Source organism: Kogia breviceps, chromosome 3 (assembly GCF_026419965.1).
Source record: "Kogia breviceps isolate mKogBre1 chromosome 3, mKogBre1 haplotype 1, whole genome shotgun sequence".
Lineage (NCBI taxonomy): Eukaryota > Metazoa > Chordata > Mammalia > Artiodactyla > Physeteridae > Kogia > Kogia breviceps.
The window spans coordinates 85,601,003-85,618,023 of record NC_081312.1 but is presented as its reverse complement, the minus strand read 5'-3'; the positions used below and the strand labels follow the sequence as shown (position 1 = coordinate 85,618,023).

Genomic DNA, 17,021 nt, shown 5'->3' with positions numbered 1-17,021 from the left:
ATTGCCTCTAACATCAGGAACAAGATAAGATGACCACTCTCACCCCTTTTATTCAACATAATATTGGAAATCCTAACCAAAGCAATCAGACAAGAAAAAGAAATAAAAAGAATCCAAATTGGAAAGAAAGAAGTAAAACTGTCACTGTTTTCAGGTGACATGCTACTGCCATATATAGAAAATTCTAAAGACGCCACCAAAAAACTATTAGAACAAATAAATGACTCTGTAAAGTTTCAGGATACAAAATTAAAACACAGAAATCTGTTGTGTTTCTATACACTAACAACAAGCTATCAGGAAGAGAAACTAAGGAATCAATCTCATTTACAACTGCATCGAAAAGAAATAAAATACCTAGAAACATATCTAACTAAGGAGATAAAAGACTTGTACTCAGAAAACTATAAGACAGTGATAAAAAGAATTGAGGGGCTTCCCTGGTGGCGCAGTGGTTGAGAATCCGCCTGCTGATGCAGGGGACACGGGTTCGTGCCCCGGTCCGGGAAGATCCCACATACTGCGGAGCAGCTGGGCCCGTTAGCCATGGCCGCTGAGCCTGTGCACCCGGAGCCTGTGCTCCGCAACGGGAGAGGCCACAACAGTGAGAGGCCCGCGTACCACAAAAAAAAACCAAACAAACAAACAAAAAAAAGAATTGAGACAACCCCAACAGATAAAAAGATATACCATGCTCATAGACTGGAAAAGTTAAAATGACTGTACTACCCAAGGCAATCTACAGATTGAGTGCAATCCCTATCAAAATACCAATGGCATTTTTCATAGAACCAGAAAAAATTACTCTAAATTTGTATGAAAACCCAAAAGATCCCACAGAGCCAAAACAACATTGAGAAACAAGAACAAACTGGAGGTACCATGATCACTGACTTCAAACTAACTACAAAGCTACAGTCATTAAAACAGTAAGGTACTTGCACAAAAGTAGACACAGATCGGGCTTCCCTGGTGGCGCAGTGGTTGAGAGTCCGCCTGCCGATGCGGGGGACACGGGTTCGTGCCCTGGTCCGGGAAGATCCCACATGCCGCGGAGCGACTAAGCCCGTGAGCCATGGCCGCTAGGCCTGCGCGTCCAGAGCCTGTGCTCCGCAACGGGAGAGGCCACAAAAGTGAGAGGCCCGCATACCGAAAAAAAAAACAAACAAACAAACAAACAAACAAAAAAAGTAGACACAGATCAATGGAACAGAATAGAGAGCCCAGAAATGAACCCACACTTACATGGACATTTAATCTACAACACAGGAGGCAAGAATATACAATGGGGAAAAGACAGCCTTTTCAATAAATGGTGTTGAAAAAACCGGACAACTACATGCAAAAGAATCAAACTGGACTATTTTCTCACACAATATACAAAAATAAACTCAAAGTGAATTAAAGACTTAAAGGTAAAACCTGAAATCATAAAACTCCTAGAAGAAAACATAGGCAGTGTTAGCAATATTTTTTACCTCAGTCTTAGCAATAGTTCTTTGGATATGTCTCCTGGGGCAAGCCAAACAAAAGCAAAAACAGACAAATCGGACTTAATCAAACTAAAAAGCTTTTTGCACAGCTTTTGCACCATGAACAAATGAAAAGGCTGCCTACTGAATGAGAGAAGATATTCACAAACAATTTAACAAATGGCTAATATCCAAAATATACAAAAATTCATTTAACTCAACATCAAAAAAAAAAACAAGCAATCCAATCACAAAATGGACAGAGGACCTAGACATCTCTCCAAAGAAGACATACAAACGGGCAACAGGTACATGAAAAGATGCTCAACATCACTCATCATCAAGGAAATGCAAGTCAAATCCACAATGAGCTATCACCTCATACCTGTCAAAATGGATACTATCAAAAAGACAATAGATAACAACTGCTGGAGAGAATGTGGAGAAAAGGAAACCCTCAGGCACTGTTGGTGAGTATGTAAAATGGTACAGCCGCTATGGAAAATAGTATGGAGGTTCCTCACGAATTTAAAGATAGAACTGCCATAACAATTGCCAAGCAATTCCACTTCTGGGTATTTTTCCAAAGAAAACAAAAGCACTAATTTAAAAATACATATGCACCCCTATGTTCATAGCAGCATTATTCACAATGACAAAGATATGGAAGCAACCTAAGTGTCTACGAATAGGTAAATAGATAAAGAAGATAACAGATAGGGCTTCCCTGGTGGTGCAGTGGTTGAGAATTTGCCTGCCAATGCAGCGGACACGGGTTCGAGCCCTGGTCTGGGAAGATCCCACATGCCGCGGAGCAAGTAGGCCCGTGAGCCACAATTACTGAGCCTGTGCGTCTGGAGCCTGTGCTCCGCAACAAGAGAGGCCGCAATAGTGAGAAGCCCGTGCACCACAATGAAGAGTGGCCCCCACTTGCCGCAACTAGAGAAAGCCCTCGCACAGAAACGAAGACCCAACACAGCCACAAATAAATAAATAAGTAAGTAAATAAATAAATAAATAAGAAAGATTAGGGGGTTTTGGGGGGGGTTTTTGTTTTTGTTTTTTTTTGCGGTACGCGGCTTCTCACTGTTGTGGCCTCTCCCGTTGCGGAGCACAGGCTCCGGACGCACAGGCTCAACGGCCATGGCTCATGAGCCTAGCCGCTCCGCAGCACGTGGGATCTTCCCGGACTGGGTCACAAACCCGCGCCCCCTGCATCAGCAGGCAGACTCTCAACCACTGCGCCACCAGGGAAGCCCAGGATTAGGGATTTTTAAATGATATGAATTTAAAAAAAAAAAAAAAAAAAGAAGAAGATAACAGATAGATGAATATTAGCCAAAAAACAAGAATGAAATCTTGCCATTTGCAACAACATGGATAGACCTAGAGGATATTGTGCTAAGTGAAATAAGTCAGACTAAAAAGACAAATACTGCATGATTTCACTTATATGTGGAATCTAAAAAACAAGTGAACAAACGTAGGAAAACAAAAACAGAGTCAAAGATCTAGAGAAGAAACAGATGGTTACCAGAGGAGCGGAGGGTGAGGGGAATGAATGAAATAAGTAAGGGAAATTAAAAGAGGTACACACTTCCAGTTACAAAATAAATGAGTCACAGGGATGAAATGTTCAGTCAGGAAATACAGCCAATAATAATGTAATATCTTTGCAAACTGACAGATGGTAACTAGATTTATAATGATGATCACTTTGTAATGTATAGAAATATCAAATCACCCTATGCTACATGCCAGAACAAACATATTGGTGTAGGTCTATTATACTTCAAAACAAACTCAGAAAGAAATCAGATTTGTGGTTACTGGAGGCGGGGGAATGGGAAACTGGATGATGGTGGTGAAAAGGTATAAACTTCCAGTTAGAAAATAAATAAGCACTAGACTTATAATGTACAACATGATTAATAATTAACACTGCTGTATGTTATACATTAAAGTTACTCTGAGCGTAAATCCTAAGAGTTCTCATAACAATGCCTGCCTCAAAATAATCTCAACTCCCATCAAGCTTGCACATAGAAGACAAAGTTTGCATATAGCTAAACACCACTCTCAGACATGATGATAATGCTGTTTCTTGGAACATGCATATCAAGTTGTTTTTTTCCCTTCAGTAACAAGGATACTAATGCACTCATAAATCTGAACCATTTTCTTGACTCATTAAGATCAGAAGCTTATAACACCACATGTAACACCAAAACCCACTGTCTATAACAAGGAAATACACATGACTCTTTCAGCTAACAAACTCCTCACCCTGGCCCTCCAAAGTAATTTTAAAATCTTTCATCATCCAAGGATAGATTAAACTGCTTTTGGATAATGAGGGTAAAAATACTGGTGTTGCCAAAAAATTCCTAGAAGAGAACACAGGCAAAACATTATGACATAAATCATACCAATGTTTTCTTAGGTCAGTCTCCCAAGGCAATAGAAATAAAAGCAAAAATAAACAAATGGGATGTAATCAAACATAAAAGCTTTTGTACAGTAAAGGAAACCATAAACAAAACAAAGAGACAACATATGGACTGGAAGAAAATATTTGCAAATGATGTGACCAACAAGGACTTAATTTCCAAAATATACAAACAGCTCACACAACTCAATAACAAAAACAAACAATCCAATCGAAAAACGGACAAAAGACCTAAATAGAACTTTTTCCAAAAAAGACATACAGATGGCCAACAGGGACATGAAAAGATGCTCAACGCCACTAATTATCAGAGAAATGCAAATCAAAACTACAATGAGGTATCACCTCACACCAGTCAGAAAGGCCATCATTAAAAAGTCTACAAATAACAAATGCTGGAGAGGGTGTGGAGAAAAGGGAATCCTCCTACACTGTTAGTGGGAATTAGTTAATTGCCACTAATTAGTTTAATTCCCACTAATTCCCATTAGTGCATTCACTATGGAAAACAATATGGAAGTTCCTCAATAAACTAAAAATAGAATTGTCATAGGCTCCAGCAATCCCACTCCTGGGCATCTATCTGGACAAAACTATAATTCAAAAAGATACATGCAGCCCATGTCCACAGCAGCACTATTCACAACAGCCAAGACATGGAAACAACCTAAATGTCCATTGACAGATGACTGGATAAAGAAAATGTGGTACATATAATATATAATGGAATACTACTCAGCCATTAAAAAAGAATGAAATAATGCCATTTGTAGCAACATGGATGCAACCAGAGATTATCATACTAAGTGAATTCAGAAAGAGAAAGACAAACACCATATGATAGCACATATGTGGAATCTAAAATATAACACAAATGAACTTACCCACAAAACAGAAACAGATTCACAGACATAGAAAACAGACTTGTGGTTGCCAAGGGGGAAAGAAGAAGGGGAGGGATGGATTGGGAGTTTGGGAGTAGTACATACAAACTATTATGTACAGAATAGATAAACAACAAGGTCCCCATGGATAGCACTGTATATTCAATGTCCTGTGATAAACCATAATGGAAAAGAATATGAAAAAGAATGTACATATATGTCTAACTGAATCGCTTTGCTGTACAATAAAAATGAAACACTAAATCAACTATCCTTCAATAAAATCAATTCAAAACAATACTGGTGTTGAAGTGTTTCAATTTTTTTAAATTGTACTGGGTAATCAAGATGATTACACACTGGGTGGCATCCTCTAGTTGCAACTGCCAAAAAAAAAAAAAAAAAAAAGCCACAGTGAAAAGCATAAACTGAAAACCACTTTCCCCCTTGACAGAATAAAAGAAAAACTTGTTCACTGCTTGGGTAACATACACTCCACCTGTCAACAACCCTTAGAAAATAGCAAAGCACTAATTTGCCCATAAACAAGTCAGGGAACTCATGAATGTGGGGATTCCAAACTCAAAGAATAGTAGCTGTTAATGGTATATGAATTAAGTGAGAAAAGGAAGGTAAAGGAAAAGTACTGGGCTGGGAAATACTTCTGCGGAACTTGGGTTTTAACATTCAAATAAGGCAAGTTTCCAGCTGCACATGTAAGGAGTTTAGAAACAGCCACTATATTCTAACAAGTGAAAAGTTATACGGACTGAAAAATCAACAACTCTTTTGAATCCATAAGAGATGGTGAGGGGACTTCCCTGGTGGTCCAGTGGTTAAAAATACACCTTCAACGCAGGGGACGCGGGTTCCATCCCTGGTCAGGGAACTAAGATCCCACATGCTGCAGGGAAACTAAGCCTGTGCACCGCAACAAAGAGCCCACATGCCGCAACTAAGAACCTATGCAGCCAAATAAATAAATATTTTTTGAAAAGAAACAAGCCAGGTTTTACACAGGCTTCTCTATTTTAAAAAAAAGGAAAGAGAAAGAGAGACAGTGAGAGTACAGTGTGAACTGCTGAAAACAGTCAGGTGGACACAGGGGATCATGGTTGGAGCAGTAACTGACAATGGAAACCACCTTGGGAACCAGTGCCAGCGTAGAAAAACCTGAACTGTAACTGGAGTTGCTGGAGGCTCAATGTAGACAAACCTGAGTTTAAAACTCCAGGGGTACCCAGTTATAGGGCTGCTCCCACATTTCTGTAAGTTTTCCATCAGGAGCTAGACTAGGTTCTCACAGTAAATATTCCCTCATGAGAAAAATCCTGGGCCGGGGGGTCAGTCTCTGTTACTTTTAACATAAAAGCTTAACCTCTGGAAAAATTAGTTAACCAGAGACTAACGTGGTTTTTATCAGAGCCTAACTGACCTGGGGAAAGGAAATATCCAACTCCAGCCTACTCTAGCCAATTCTGTCCAACTTAAGGAGGCAAGAAGGAATATGAGAAGTACTTGTGAAGTTCACAGTCCAGAGGCACAGACTCATTAAAAAACTGAGACCTAGGGCTTCCCTGGTGGCGCAGTGGTTGAGAGTCCGCCTGCCGATGCAGGGCACATGGGTTTGTGCCCCGGTGCGGGAAGATCCCACATGCCGCGGAGCAGCTAGTCCCGTGAGCCATGCCCACTGAGCCTGCGCGTCCGGAGCCTGTGCTCCGCAACAGGAGAGGCCACAACAGTTGAGAGGCCCGCGTACCACACACACACAAAAAAACTGAGACCTAACCAAAGAACTAAAGAACACTTCCCTTTCCCTCACATCCATGTCTTACCACATTATTAAATGCCTATTTACAGCACTTCCTTTTACCTAACACATCATGTCCAGCTATCAAGAAACAATTGCAAAGCATATTAAAAGGCAAAAAAACACAATGTGAAGACAGAGCAATCATCAAAATTATCATACTGGGATGCTGAAATTACCAGACTGGGAATTTATAACTATGATTAACATACTAAGGATTCTAATAAATAAAGAAACAACATGCAAGAACAGATGTGCAATGTAAGCAGAGAAATGAAAATCCTAAGAAAAACAAAAAGAGATGCTAAAGATCAAAAACATGGTAAAAGAAATGAAGAATGCTTTTGATAGGCTTATTAGTAGACTAGACACGGCTGAGGAAACAATCTCTGAGCTTGAAGATATAGCAACAGAAACCTCCAAATCTGAAAAGGAAAGAAAACAAAGGCTGAAAAGAACAAAATATCCAAGGACTGTGGGACAACTACAAAAGATGCAACATACGCATAATGTGAGTATCAGAAGAAGAGAGGAACAGAAGAAATATTTAAAACAATGATGACTGAGGTTTCCCCAAATTAACGTCAGACATCAAACCACAGAACCAGAAGCTCACAGAACACCAAGAAGGATAACTACCAAAAGACTGTATGTAGTGATGCCATTTTTAAACTACAGAAAATCAAAGATAAAGAAAATATACAAAAAGCCAGAGGAAAGACACCTTACCTACAGAGGAACAAAGATAAGAATTCTATCCAACTTCTCCTCAGAAACCACAGAATCAGAAAGAGTGAAATATTATAAGTATTCAGAGAGTAAAACACCAACCTAGAATTTTGTACCCTGCAAAATTAAAGGAGAAATAAAGACTTTCACAAACAAAAATTAACAGAATTTGTTGCCAGTTGATCTGACTTCCAAGAAATATTAAAAGAAGTTCTTCAGACAAATGTAAAATAACACAGGTCAAACTCAAATCTCCATAAAGAACAAGGAAGAAATAAGTGAATGTAAAATAAAAACTTTCTTTTGTTGTTGTTCTTAGTTGATGTAACTGTAACAATTTGTTCAAAACAGCAACAATGCATTTGATTACTTACCTATATATCACATATATATACTTATACATAAGCGAAATGAATGATGGCAGTGATACAAAGAACAGGAGAGAGGATTTACAAACTACCTGTGAAGCAATATAGTGTTATCTGAAAATGGACTTGAGCTAAGTTGTAAATGTATATTCAAACCATAGAGTAACCACTAAAAAGAGTTAAAGTATAACTGATATACGAAGAAGAGAAAGAAAATCAAATCATATAAAACACTCAACTAAAGCCACAAAAGGCAAATAAAGAGTGGAAAACAAAAGTAGAAACAAAGAACAAGGACAAAAAAAAAAAAGCTGTAACAAATATGGTAGATATTAATCCAACTATTTCAATAATCACTTTGAATGTCAACAGTCTAAATGCACCAGTCAGAACAGATCAAAAAACAAGACCCAGGGCTTCGCTGGTGGTGTAGTGGTTAAGAATCCACCTGCCAATGCAGGGGACATGGGTTCGATCCCTGGTCTGGGAAGATCCCACATGCCGTGGAGCAACTAAGCCCGTGCGCCACAACTACTGGGCCTGCACTCTAGAGCCCACAAGCCACAACTACTGAGCCCGTGTGCCACAACTACTGAAGCCCAAGCACCTAGAGCCCATGCTCTGCAAAGAGAAGCCACTGCAATGAGAAGCCCGTGCACTGCAACGAAGAGTAGCCCCCGCTTGTAACTAGAGAAAGCCCGCGCACAGCAACAAAGACCCAACACAGCTAAAAATAAATAAAAATAATTTTTTAAAAAAGACCCAATTACATATTATCTGTAAAATCCACTTTAAATATAAAGACACACAAAAATTAAAAGGAAATGGGGCTTCCCTGGCGGCGCAGTGGTTGAGAATCCACCTGCCGATGCAGGGGACATGGGTTTGTGCCCTGGTCCGGGAAGATCCCACATGCCACGGAGCGGCTAGGCCCGTGAGCCATGGCTGCTGAGCCTGCACGTCCGGAGCCTGTGCTCCCCAACGGGAGAGACCACAACAGTGAGAGGCCTGCATAACGCAAAAAAAAAATGAAAATGAAAAATAAAAGTAAATGGATAGAGAAAAATATATCATGCTAACACTAATCAAAAGAAAGCAAAAGTAGCTTTTTTTTTTTTTTTTTTTTGTGGTATGCGGGCCTCACTGTTGTGGCCTCTCCCGTTGTGGAGCACAGGCTCCGGACGCTCAGGCTCAGCGGCCATGGCTCACGGGCCCAGCGGCTCCGCGGCATGTGGGATCTTCCCGGACCAGGGCACGAACCCGTGTCCCCTGCATCAGCAGGCGGATTCTCAACCACTGCGCCACCAGGGAAGCCCAAAAGTAGCTATTTTAATTTCAGACAGAATAGACTTTAAAGTAATGAAAGTTATCAGGGATAATGAAGGACGTTACATAATGATAAAGGGTCAATCCTCCAAGAAGACATAACAATCCTTAATGTATATGTGCCCCAAAACAGAGTATCAACCTACATGAGGCAAAAACTAAAAGAAATGCAAGGAGAAACAGATGAATCTACTATTAGAGACTGAAATGGACACACATCATAAATGGACAGATTCAGCAGGCAGAAAGTCAGTAAGGACATAATGGAATTCAGTTAAGCCATCAATTAACTAGATATAATTGACATGTATAGAGTACTTCAACAACAGCAGAATACACATTCTTCTCACGTTAACATGGAACATTCACCAAGCTAAACCACATTCTGGACCATAAAACACTTCTTAAAAAACTTAAAAGACTATAATGGAATTAAACTAGAAATCACTGACAGAAAAATAACAAAAATCCCAAAGTAACTGATTAAACAACACATTTCTAAATAACACATGGGTCAAAGAAAAAAATCTCAAGAGAAATTTTTAAATATTCTGAACTAAGTGAAAATATAAATACAACTTATCAAAATTTGTGGGACACAGAGAAAGCAGTGCTTACAAAGAAACACAGCACTGAACGCATATATTAGAAAAGAAAGAAGATCTAAAATCAATAATCTAAGTTTCTACCTTAGGAAATTAGAAAAAGAGCAAATTAAATCCAAAGTGAGCAGCAGAAAAGAAATAAGAATCAGGGCAGAAATGAATGAAATTGAAAACAAAAAAATCAGTAGATAAAAATCAGTAAAACCAAAAGCTGATTTTTTTAACTTTTTATTGATTTTTTAAATTGATCTTTTCAAAGATCAATAAAAAACGTCAATAAGCCTCTAGCCAGGCTAAGGAAAAAAGAGAGAAGACACAAATTGCTATTATCAGAAATAAAAAGAGGGAGGACTTCCCTGGTGGCACAGCAGTTAAAAATCCACCTTCCAATGCAGGGGATGTGGGTTTGATCCCTAGTCAGGGAACTAGATCCCACATGCATAGCACAACTAAGAGTTTGCATGCCACAACTAAGGAGACCACCAGCCGCAACTAAGACCTGGTGCAACCAAAATAAATAATAAATTTGAAAAATAGAAAAAGAGTGACACCACTACAGATCCCATGGACATCAAAAGGATAATAAAGGAATATATGAACAATTTTATGCTAACAAATGATACCCTAGATGAAATGAGCCAATTCCCTGAAAAACACAATCTTTCAAAGCTCACACAAGAAACAATCAAAATAGGTCTATATTTATGTAAGAAATTGAATCAGGGCTTCCCTGGTGGCGCAGTGGTTGAGAGTTTGCCTGCCAATGCAGCGGACACAGGTTCGAGCCCTGGTCTGTGAAGTTCCCACATGCCACGGAGCAACAGGGCCCATGAGCCACAATTACTGAGCCTGCACGTCTGGAGCCTGTACTCTGCAACAAGAGAGGCCACGACAGTGAGAGGCCCGCGCACCACGATGAAGAGTGGCCCCCGCGTGCCACAACTAGAGAAAGCCCTCGCACAGAAAAGAAGACCCAACATAGCCATAAATTAATTAATTAATTATTTTTAAAAAAAGAAAGAAAGAAATTGAATCAACAAGCTTCCAAAACAGAAAGCACCAGGTCCAGATGGGTTCACTGGTAAAATTTCCAACATATGTGAAAGAAATGATACCAATTCTCTACAATCTCTTTCAGAAGATGGAGTAGTGGCAATACTTCCTGACTCCTTCTATGAAGCCAGCATAACCCCAATCCCAAAACCAGATAAAGACATTACAAGACAACTACAGACCATTATTCCTCAAGAACATAAATGCAAAAATCCTCAACAAAATAAGAGCAAATCAAATAAAACATATAAAAAGAATTATACACCATGACGATGCGGATTCACCCCAGGTATATGAGGCTCGTTCATTCAAAAATCAATTAACATAATCCATCACATCACATCAATGAACCAGAAAAGAAAAAAAAAGTCACATGATATCAACAGATTAAGAAAAAGCATTTGACAATATGCAACACCTATCCATGATAAAAACTCTCAGTAAGTTAGCAATAGAAGGGAACTTCCTCAACTTAATCAAGAATATCTACAAAGGGAACTAGCACAGCCAAAAAAAATAATATCTACAAAAAACCTAAAACAAACATCATACTTAATGGTAAGAAACTAGAAACTTTCCCACTAAGATCAGAAACAAGGCAAGGATGTCGCCTCTCATCACTCCTTTTCAGCATCATACTGGAAGTCCTAGTGAATGCAACAGGACAAGAAAAGGAAATAAAGGAATACAGATTTGAGAGAAAGAAAGCTGTCTTGTTCATGAATGACATGATTGTCTAGATAGAAAATCCAAAAGAATCTCCAAAAAACTTCTGGAACTAATAAGTGATTATAGCAAGGCTGCAGAATACAAGGATAAAGTACCAAAGTCAATTGCTTCCCTATATATCAACAGAGAACAAGTGGAATTTGAATTTAAAAAAACAATACCATTTACATTATCACCCCCAAAGAGTGAAATACTGAGGTATAAATCTAATATGTGCAAGATCAATATGGGGAAAATGACAATATTCTGATGAAAAAAATTAAAGAACTAAATAAATGGAGAGATAGTCAGTGTTCATGAATAGGAAGACTCAATACAGTTAAGATGTCAGTTCTTCCCAACTTGATCTATAGATTCAATGCAACCAAAAGCAAAATCCCAGCAAGTCATTTTATGGATACTGATGAACTGATTCTCAAGTCTACACAGAAAAGAAAAAGACCCAAAATAGCCAACACAATATTGAAGGAGAACAAAGTTGGAGGGCTAACACTACCCAGGTTCAAGACTTACTTTAAAAGCTACAGTAATCAAATTAGTGTAGTAATGATGAAAGAACAAATAGGTCAATGGAACAGACTAGAGAGCCCACAAATAGACTCACATAAATAGAGTCAACTGATCTTTGACAAAGGAGCAAGGACAGTACAATGGAGCAAAAAGAGTCTTCTCAACAAATGGTGCAGGAACAGCAGGACATCCATATGCAAAGAAATGAATCTAGATGCAGACCTTCCAACTTTCACATAAATTAATACAAAATGGATCATAAACCAAAATGTAAAACACAGAACTATAAGGATCCTAAAAGATAACCTAAGAGAAAACCTACATGACCTTAAATATGGCAATGACTTTTTAGATATGAAATCAAAGGCATGACCCATGAAGGAAATCACTGATAGGCTGAACTTCATTAAAATAATAAACTGCTTTGTGAAAGACAATGACAAGAGAATGAGAAGACAGACCACAGACTAGGAGAAAATATTTGCAAAAGACATGTTATCCAAAATATACAAGGAACTGGGACTTCCCTGGTGGTCCTTAAGAATCCACCTTCCAATGCAGGGGATGCAGGTTCAATCCCTGGTTGGGGAACTAAGATCCCACATGCCATGGGGCAACTAAGCCTGCACACCGCAAACTACTGAGCCCATGCACTCTGCAGCCCGTGTGCCACAAGTAGAGAGAAGCCCACGCACTGCAACGACGATCCCGTGTGCCACAACTAAGACCCAAGGCTGCCCCCCACCCAAAAAAACCACCAAAATATATAAGGAACTCTTAAGAAAACAGTAAAACAATCTGATTAGAAAATGGGCCAAAGACCTTAAAAGACACCAAAGATGACATACAGATGGCAAATAAGCATATGAAAAGATGCACCACATCATGTCATCAGGAAAAGGCAAATTTAAACAAGATACTACTATTACACACCTATTAAAAAGGCCAAAATCCAGGAAACTGACAGCACCAAGTGCTGACAAGGATTCAGAGCAACAAGAACTCTCATTTCTGCAAAATGGTACAGCCACTTTGGAAGAGTTTGGCAGTTTCTTATAAATCTAACACTACTGTTACCATACGATCTAGCAACCATGCTCTTTGGTATATACCCAATGAACCGAAGACTTGGACATGGATGTTCGTGGCAGCTTTATTCATAATTGCCAAAACTGGAAAGCACCCAAGATGTCCTTCAGGAGGTGAATGAATAAATGAACTGGTACAACCAAACAAGGAAATATTATTCAGCACTGAAAAAAAATGTGCTATCAAGCCATGAATAGACATGAAGGAAACTTATATAAATATTACTAAGTGAAAGAAGCCAATCTGAGAAGACTACATACTATATAATTCCAACTATATGAAATTCCGGACAAGGCAAAGCAGTGAGATAATAAAAAGGTAAAAGGTTGCCACATGTGAAGGGCAAGGGGAATTAACAGGTGGAGAACAGAGGAATGATTTCTAGGGCAATGAAAATACTCTGTATGATACTAGGAGGGTGGATACATGTCATTACATATTTGTCCAAACCGACAGAATGTACATCACTAACAATGAACCCTTATGTAATCTATGGACTTTGGGTGATTATGATGCTTGGGTGATTATGATGCATCAATATAGGTTCAGCAATTGACACAAATGTACCACTCTGGTGGGGAATGTTGCTAATGGGAATGACTATGCATGTGTGGAGGCAGGGGCTGTATGGGAAATCTCTGTACTTTCCTCTCAATTTTGCTGCAAACCTAAAATTGCTCTAAAAACATAAAGACTTTGATAAAAATAAATAAATAACACAAGTTCAAATTTAAAAAGCACAAGAGTATATCATGCTATTTTAACATGTAATACCCTTCAGCTTATTTCTTACTCAGGCAATTTATGGATTAGGATGTCCACAGGGCACAAAATTCTTATGTACTACATATAAACAACTTTACTTTAAATCTCTTCTGTGCCTCACTGGATAAGTTCTGTTTCAGTTATGATTTAGGGGGTCATTCTTTTCCCTTCCCCAATCAATCAAGAGTTGTCTATACATACTGTACATCAACTATATTTCAATATTTTTAAAAATTCATCTATATATATTAACAAGGAACAGCCACACATGATTAACAAAAGTCTAAACCTAAAATCTAAATCTAAGGTCCCCATTCTGATGTCATCTAATTTGCCTACAATTCTGGATTGTGAACCCAATCAATATTCATTACAGAAAAATGAACTGTCACTTCACAGAATGTAAAAGCAACTGTGGTATATTTTATAGCAGCTTGCATTTATCAATGACTAAAGTCAGCAGTCCACACAATCAGTATTTTAAATTCAAACCTTCCTTTTATCTCTAAGAACAGAAAATCTGTTACCTACCTTTCAGAAACCTCTTGCTTCAACTGAGGAACTTCACCAAGTGCTGAATCAATATCCATGAAACCTAGAAAGTCTCGTTTTACATTAAGGGAAGGCTTCTCCAAACCCTTGCATGATGCTTCATGACCCCTCAATAAAGGATCCGAATCAGTTAGCTGTATCTCTGACCCCTCACCTTCTGTAAGACGGACCCGTTGACCAGGAGAACTAGGAACACTATTCCCTTCCTGGTCAGAGCTGTTCTTTTGCTTTCCATCTCTCTGGGGCTTACTATTCAGCCCATCATCCCGGAAGCCTTTAGCAAATGGATTGTAATCTATTTTCAACTGGGTAATCTGAATGTTTTGATAAGCTGTTACTGCAAAGAATTCAGTCTGTGGGAAGGTAAAAGTGTGGACACCAGGGCCATTTAACTGTATCACTTCGGTAGCCTTCTCTGCAGGCACCAAATGAAGCCTCGGCAGGTAGCGATGCATAGAGTGCAAGATAATATGCCCTTCTTGGTCCAGTGTATTGTTGGTAAGTTTGAGTTTATAGAAAGATACTGGTTGATGCATCCAATAATGACCTGTGGAAGGAGATTCTGGATGAATAAAAACCCTCCCCAAAACATGGGGCTCAGCCTTCCCACTGGGCTCCCACCAGCGACCATTCCATTTATAGCGATGGTTATCCACAGGAGATATATCCATGACGAGGATATATTTCATATTTGAATCTAAACCTGTTATCCAATAACGACAGTAAGGAAACATGCGTCTTCCTTGCTTGGTCAGGATCATCTCTGTGCTTCGATGATAGAATTCATTCCACATACTATTGTTATCCAAGGTGACAGTGATTCCTCCTACAGTACAATCAGCTGGAAGGCAAATCTTTCCCTTAGATTTTCCTGGTGATGAAACACTGCTAGCCAAAGCGCAGGCATCCCGATTAGTAACCAAAATTCCTTGATCAGTTTTGCCATTTCCTGGCTGTTTTAGGATGACAAAGAAGGTAGGTGCTGCTCCTGCCACTGTCCCACCATCTTGATTAGCCAATATAATCTGCTGTTTCTCCTCCATGATTCCAGTGGAAAAATCAGTAGTAAGATAACTATAGTTACCACATAATCACAATGGCCTTCCCAACCTAAAAAACAAGCAAAAAAACACTTTAACCAAGTGAACATTTATTTTGTTAACAAAAATACAAGAATGATTACGTTACTCCCCAAATATATTCCTAAATTCTTCTAAGACTTTGCTTCTACCTTTCTCTCAATCACTGTGAAGATACTGATTCTGGAATATTTGATTATCTTTATAAAGTTCATTTTAATCTAATTAGTTAAATTACTTATAACCCAATCTCCAATAATTCACTATACATACTACAATCTCACATAAAAACAAAAAGCGTACATTCATTTTAGAAAAACTACATGAAAGTATAAAAGTATACAGACTTGGAACTTCCCTGGTGGCACAGTGGTTAAGAACCTGCCTGCCAATGCAAAGGAAGATCCCTGGTCAGGGAAGATCCCACCTGCCAAGGAGTAACTAAGCCCATGTGCCACAACTACTGAGCCCAAACGCCACAACTACTGAGCCCAAGCACCACAACTACTGAAGCCCATGTGCTGTAAGGCCCCACATGCTGTAACTACAGGGCCTGCATGCCGCAACTACTGAGCCCGCATGCTGCAACTAATGAGCTCACACACCTAGAGTCCGTGCTCTGCAACGAGAGAAGCCACCGCAATGAGAAGCCTGTGCACCGAAACGAAGAGTAGCCCCTGCTCTCCACAACCAGAGAAAGCCTGCGTGCAGCAACAAAGACCCAACACAGCCAAAATAATTAATTAATTAATTTTAAAATAAAATAAATGCCTTAGTTTTTAGAAAAGAAAAGTATACAGACTTAAAGAGATTAATTTGGAAAGTTATTTTCATTTTAAAAGGATCCTGATGCTTAATGAATTAATTTGCCAGAGGATTCCATTACACAGCAAGTTCTCCTGAGATGAATAAAAATTAACAAATTTACATGTTATCTTTGTATAGGATCAATTCTTATTATGGTACTGGCATGAGGTCATACATAAGTAAAATGCTATTTAACTTGTTAGTACATACATTTAAAGAAACCATGACAAATCACTGGAACTTACTAGGAAAGAAACAGTTGGCTCCACACCTCAGACCTTACACTGAAAAAAATTCCAGACAGACCAAACATTTAAATCCCACCCCACCCCGTCTCAGTGTAATTTTTTTTTAATTCTTAAAGAAATCTTTGAGAAAACCTTTTTGATAATAAGTAGGACACAAAACCTAGAAGTCAATAAGATGACAGAATTATTGATAAATTCAAAATCATGTAAATTTGTTTTTAACACACAAAAACCATCCACACAAAATAAAAAACAAATGCCTAACTAGAAAGCCATATTTGCAACTTATAAAGAACTCATTTCCCTAATATCAAAAGGGATCTTTTTATACACATCAACGAGACAAAAAATCTAACAGAAAAATGGGCAAAGAATAGGAAAAGCAAATGGTTATGAAAATGTATATAGTCTTGGAATAGAGGAAATTAAAGTCGTCCTAAGATACTGTTTTTTACCCTATCAGAACAGCAAAAATTAAAGTTTGGCAGAGGTGTTGTAAAGGGTGTACGTCAACCAGCATTCTCATCTAACCAGCTGCTGAAAGTG

General features: G+C 38.7%; 1 protein-coding gene across 33 annotated transcripts in view; it reads right to left on the bottom strand.

The window, feature by feature from the left end:
• Nucleotides 1–17,021, bottom strand: part of MGA (MAX dimerization protein MGA) — a 156,095-nt gene that overhangs the window by 78,180 nt on the left and 60,894 nt on the right. For all 33 annotated transcript variants that reach the window (XR_010839660.1, XR_010839662.1, XR_010839661.1 and 30 more), the window contains exon 2: nucleotides 14,321–15,451. Coding sequence is in view for 30 of the 33 variants with exons in the window: in XM_067029026.1 (XP_066885127.1) it covers nucleotides 14,321–15,384 (1,064 nt within the window). In the remaining 3 variants the exon portion in view is untranslated. The remainder of the gene's footprint in view (nucleotides 1–14,320; nucleotides 15,452–17,021) is intronic.